The sequence below is a fragment of the Poromitra crassiceps genome (assembly GCF_964638095.1).
Source record: "Poromitra crassiceps genome assembly, chromosome: 4".
Taxonomy (NCBI): domain Eukaryota; kingdom Metazoa; phylum Chordata; class Actinopteri; order Beryciformes; family Melamphaidae; genus Poromitra; species Poromitra crassiceps.
In genome coordinates this window covers 61,571,632-61,577,631 of record NC_139626.1, presented here as the reverse complement: position 1 = coordinate 61,577,631, position 6,000 = coordinate 61,571,632, and the positions used below count along the sequence as shown (strand labels likewise).

General features: G+C 42.8%; 1 protein-coding gene across 1 annotated transcript in view; it reads left to right on the top strand.

Moving 5' to 3' along the window:
- Positions 1 to 660: 660 nt before the first annotated feature.
- The window catches only part of LOC310775890 (uncharacterized protein), a gene marked incomplete at its 3' end in the record, with an annotated part of 56,210 nt that continues 50,870 nt past the window's right edge, over positions 661 to 6,000 (top strand). Inside the window, exons 1-8 of the mRNA XM_083636015.1 lie at positions 661 to 766; positions 851 to 961; positions 1,051 to 1,161; positions 3,374 to 3,484; positions 3,566 to 3,676; positions 3,870 to 3,980; positions 4,206 to 4,316; positions 5,395 to 5,481. Coding sequence (XP_083492141.1) covers positions 720 to 766; positions 851 to 961; positions 1,051 to 1,161; positions 3,374 to 3,484; positions 3,566 to 3,676; positions 3,870 to 3,980; positions 4,206 to 4,316; positions 5,395 to 5,481 — 800 coding nt within the window. The 5' untranslated portion in view covers positions 661 to 719. The remainder of the gene's footprint in view (positions 767 to 850; positions 962 to 1,050; positions 1,162 to 3,373; positions 3,485 to 3,565; positions 3,677 to 3,869; positions 3,981 to 4,205; positions 4,317 to 5,394; positions 5,482 to 6,000) is intronic.

The window sequence follows — 6,000 nt, the reverse complement described above, 5'->3', positions numbered from 1 at the left end:
ATTGACTTACTAAATTTGAAAAAGTAATTAGTTGGATTATTGAAAAAAGTATTTAAGTTACAGTAACTAGTAACACTGTAATGATGATATGTGGGGAGAGAGAGAGAGAGAGAGAGAGAGAGAGAGACAGTACCTCCCTTGAGGGGAACACTCGTCTTGTTGTCAATAGAAAATAACATGTTCATGTCTAGACCCCCAAATAAGATGATGCCCCTTTTTCAGACGTATTTCCAGTAGAGAAAATGTCTCAGCAGTGTTGGCGAACCACTCGCTGCCCACCTGCAGTACCTCCGTGCCCCACCAGTGGGGCACAGCGCATACTTTGGGAATCACTGGTCTAGAAAATGTGCTCAAGGAGGGCGGCGCACTATCGCCCTCTATTGGTCAGCCGCCACTGTTCAGCAGTGACATCATTACAGCTCAGCAGTGACATCATTACAGCTCAGCAGTGACGTCATTACAGCTCAGCAGTGACGTCATTACAGCTCAGCAGTGACATCATTACAGCTCAGCAGTGACGTCATTACAGCTCAGTAGTGACGTCATTACAGCTCAGCAGTGACATCATTACAGCTCAGCAGTGACATCATTACAGCTCAGCAGTGACATCAGCAGCATTATTCACAGTCAAAGCTTTGTCTCTGTTGTGTTGAAGAGTCCAGCAGCAGAGAGCAGACTCTCCTGAGCTCAGCTGTGTGTCCATCAAGAGTGACCGGTCTATGGACCCACCTCAAAACTTTAAAGATACAGATCCTCCTGAAAAGATGTAAGTAATTATCATGTTAGTTACAGCATCAACGTCTTCTTCATAAAGACACAGATACCTTCACTGTCTTCATGTTTCTGTCAGGATGCAGCAGGAGAGAGCAGACTCTCCTGAGCCCAGCTGTGTGTCTATGAAGAGTGACAGGTCTATGGATCAACCTCGAAGCTTTAAAGATACAGATCCTTCTGAAAAGATGTAAGTCATTATCATGTTAGTTACTGCATCAAAGTCTTCTTCATAAAGACACAGATACCTTCACTGTCTTCATAATGTGTTTCTATCAGGATGCAGCAGGAGAGAGCAGACTCCCCTGAGCCCAGCTGTCTGTCTATCAAGAGTGACTGGTCTATGGATCAACCTATGAACTTTAAAAGACAACCACCTTCTGAAACAAAGTAAGTAAACCTAATATTGCCGCTGTCGGGCGTAAACCTCGTATCTCCAAAACCGCAACTTTTCAGGAAATGAAAAAAACTCAGTGTTCTTAAAATTACTGAACGCCATGTCGTCAAAGTTGGCACAATGTTATGGTCAATTACTCACTGGCAGTGTTGGGCAAGTTACATTCAAAATGTAATATACTACATATAGTTACTTCCATTTGAAAGTAATAAGTTACTTTAGAATATTACTGTCTGTACTTATTACACTACTTTTGCATTACTTTCACCAAAATAACTGCAGTAGCAGAATGTCATTGCCGGCCCGGAACATCCCGAAAAATAATTTATTAGGGTCTGAAGTCAACTGTCAAACCGTCCAAAATTCTAAATGTTTTCTTTTTCCTTTGTTATTCTCATCTATAGTGGTTATTTGCATAAAAACACACATTTGATTAGGAAATGATTATATCTTTATTTAAATATTTGATTTGATTCAAATAAATGTAACTCAATTTGTAACTTGTGTTACTTGATTTGATTTGATTTACAAAGTAACTGGTATAATATTACTGAAATCCTATTGTAATAAGTTATATTACTGAGTTACTGCTAAAAGTAATATATTACATGATGTCATATGTTACTTTTGTAATGAGTTACCCCCAACACTGCTCACTGGATGTGTCATTACCCTAATATCTCATCTGAATAAGCTCAAATGTTGTTACTAGCATTCTGAGTTCGAGGCACTTTTTACGGGGCACCGCGTGCAGATACCTCCAGGCGGCTCCTCCAGCCCGTTCCCACACCGACTTAGAGGCACCCTCTCAGAGGGCACACAGCCTTTTATTGATCTATTTACATCAGACAAAGTCACAAATAAACGGTGATGTTCATTTCTGGTCTGCCGTGTCTGCTTTGTGGGTATTTCCTCCTGCCTGGCTGCCTCAAGATGGAGGCAGGGGCGGAGCTTCAAGGTTTTGTCGACAGTTTGAGGGTGAATGGAGTTATGAGACTTAGGGCGGGTTCACACCAGCCTTGTTTAGTCCGGTCTATCGGACCTTTCCCCTTTAGTACGGTCCATAGGGTCGGTGTGAACGCTCCTACTCGAACTCTGGTGCGGACTAAAAACCGCGCTCTGGTTCGCCTGTGAGAGGTGGTCTCGGTCCGTTCTCAAGCGAACTCTGGAGCGGCCCATTTCTGGTGTGAACCCCACCCGGACTAGTCAGAGGAAGCATGTGGTTTTTTGTGTTGATTTTTTTCCTGTTTTGGAAGCTCCCGCTGAAGAAGAAGCTGCTTGCTAGCTGTAGCAGTTAGCTAGTTTATCTCGTCTCGTTACCAGCAACATCACAAACAGACAAAAATGTCTAGTGGCATGGTTTGTTTACTTTTGCCCCGACAAATTGTATGGCCAATCCGCGTTATTTCTGGCGGCCATGATGCTTCCTTCTGCTGTCCTCTTCCCCCGTTACGTCTAGCTTGACACAACACAGCCCGTCTAATGTACCCGTCTGTAAACGGTGCAGCTGAGCTTATAAATGCCGACTTGTTCAACGAGCAACAGGTTAGCGGATGTGATAGATAACATCATTAGGCTACATTCCCAAAACTAGTGTTATTTTGTAACGAGCAAACTTTTAACGTCAGAGTTCAACAAGGAAATGCGATGCGAGGAGGCACGCGCTGCAGTGCAGATTACCCCGCTATCCGGGCGCTTCTCGCTCATACAGTGCAGAGTAGTATCCAGGCAGCGTCAAGCCAACAAGCGTAAACACACAGCTGCTCACGTTCTAGTCCGGATATTGCTCCCAGAATTATTTTACAGCGGAGCCTCACAAAAATAAGGTGGATAACAGAACGAGATTTCTGCCCACGTGACTTTGGTTCGTGTGGGCAGGACTAGTGGATTTTGGCCTTGTGAACGCAAACGAACCAGCTGAAAAACGAAACAATGTATCATCCTCTTCTCTGGCCCGAACCAAGGACCCGGACTTTCTGGTGTGAACCCGACCTTAGTCACAAGATGGTTTTAATGCGTTTACACTGGTTAAATTTGGTAAAACTCAGACAGACGTGAAGGGTGACCAATAGCATTGATTTATGATGAAAAATAATAATGTGGGGGGGAAAAACATATGGTAGAGATTAAGATATTAACAAACATTGCTTTTGTTTTTATGTATGGATTTTAACTGGTTTCTTTTGTCTCTCCTGTTTCTATCAGGACTCAGCAGCAGAGAGCAGACTCCCCTGAGCCCAGCTGTGTGTCCATCAAGAGTGATCACTCTATGGAGACACCTCGAAACTTTAAAGATACAGATCCTTCTGAAAAGATGTAAGTCATTATCATGTTAGTTACAGCATCAAAGTCTTCTTCATAAAGACACAGATACCTTCACTGTCTTGTTTCTATCAGGATGCAGCAGGAGAGAGCAGACTCTCCTGAGCTCAGCTGTGTGTCCATGAAGAGTGACAGGTCTATGGATAGACCTCCTCAATTTAAAAGACAACCGCCTTCTGAAACAAAGTAAGTCAACATAATATGTTACTACATAATGTTAGCATAAACAAAACATTATAAAGAGCAAATCTCTCAGAAGAGACTAAGATATTAACAATAGGAACATTGCTCTTGTTTTTATGTAGGGATTTGAACTGGTGACCTTCTGGTCAGAAAGCTGCTGGAACTGATTTTCTGTTGTCTCTCCTGTTTATATCAGGATGCAACAGGAGAAAGCAGACTCTCCTGAGCCCAGCTGTGTGTCCATGAAGAGTGACTGGTCTATGGATCATCCTCCTGAATTTAAAAGACAACCAACTTCTGAAACAAAGTAAGTCAACATAATATGTTACTACATAATGTTATCATTAACAAAGCATTATAAAGAACAAATCCCTCAGAAGAGATTAATATATTAACAATAGCGTAACATTTTTTTTTTTTTTTTTTTTTTTACCAGGTTTATGTAGGGATTTGAACTGGTGAACTTCTGGTCAAAATCTAGATTTTCTTGAGGTTAAACCTCCTCTTTTTTTGTCAATCGTGTTTCTATCAGGATCGAGCAGGAGAGAGCAGACTCTCCTGAGCCCAGCTGTGTGTCCATGAAGAGTGACTGGTCTATGGGTCACCCTCAAAACTTTAAAAGTCAGCATTCTTCTAAAACAAAGTAAGTCAACATGCTGTTGTTACGATATCATGTTAGCATTAAAAAAGCATTTTAAAGAATAAAACCCTCAGAAGAGATAAATATAGTAATAATAAGGTAACATTGTTCTTGCTCTGACCTGAGCAGAGTTCTCCAGGAGTCAACACTTTGTGGTGAAATCAGCTTATCTGTATCATCAGAACAGTGGATTATGCACTCCATCTGTGGTTGATATGGTAGTAGGCTGTTATTTGCTTGTTCACCGGTAGCCATATTATATATAATATAATATTATATATTATATAACATATTATATTACATATTATATAACATAAATCAGAAATCCTCATTACTTTGATGCAAAACGTGTATTAATCTGTCAGTAAAAACAGGTTCAGTATGTTGAACAGCCACAGACGTGTGGTTATGGATGAGGCATTAAACTTGGTTTGCAGTATATTAAATACATGTTGTCACCTGTTCGCACGCGACGGCCTCCACCCAAACAAAGCAGGGATTCGTATGTTGGCTGCTAACATCCAGTACGCTGTCCAGACGCTCCCAAAAAAATTACCACTAGTTTGTTTGTCACCTCCTAGCTCTTCTTCTTCTTCTTCTTCTTCTTCTTCTTCTTCTTCTTCTTCTTCTTCTTCTTCTTCTTCTTCTTCTGTTTTGCTTAGCTCTTCTTCTCCGCCCTCCCCCCTGTTTACTGTCAACACACCTCCATTGTCATCTCCCCACTCTGTCAGCTCCCCCTACCGACCGGGAGGACAATTACTCTCTTCTCATCCACCAGTTTTCATAACAGACACTATCACAGCTGCTAACAATACAGCTGTTGGCAAATCAGACACTCTCACTTCCGACATCCCTGTCCATATTAACAATAGACCTTTTCTCACTTCAGTAAAAATCATTTAAAAAAATCAAAAATCAAACTTGGCCAGTAGTAACTCTGATAACTTTTCATTCCCACAACCTTCCAACTCACCCTTCACCGTTAATACTGGACTTTGGAACTGCCAATCTGCCAATAACAAAACAGACATCATTTCTGCACATGCCCTCTCGCAATCCCTCCTTTTCCTCGCCCTCACAGAAACGTGGATTATCCCGGACAACACCTCAACTCCTGCTGCCCTCTCGGATGCCTTCTGGTTCTCCCACACTCCCAGAGCCTCTGGCCGTGGGGGAGGCACTGGGCTTCTGATTTCACCAAAATGCACTTACACGATTACTTCTCTTTCTCACCTCTCTCTATCCTCTTTTGAATGTCACTCTGTCTCTGTTTCTCTACCTATTAAACTCATCATCACTGTCCTCTACCGCCCACCTGGTCCGCTCGGTGCCTTTTTTGATGAGCTGGATGCTCTCCTCTCCCTCTTCCCCGAGGATGGCACTCCTCTCCTCTTTCTGGGGGATTTCAATGTCCCAGTAGCAACTCTTCAATCTCCTCTTTTTCTGAACTTTTTCTCTTCTTTTGACCTCTCCCTCTCTCTTTCTCCGCCCACTCACAAGGCCGGGAACCTCCTCGACCTGGTCTTCACACGTTCCTGCAGCACCTCCAACCTCACAGTCACTCCTCTCTCTGTCTCCGACCACCACTTCATAACCTTCTCCCTTCCCATCTCTCTCCCCAAACCCCCCCCACCACCCACTCATACTACTACCACCCGTCGCAACATAAAAACACTCTCACCCTCAG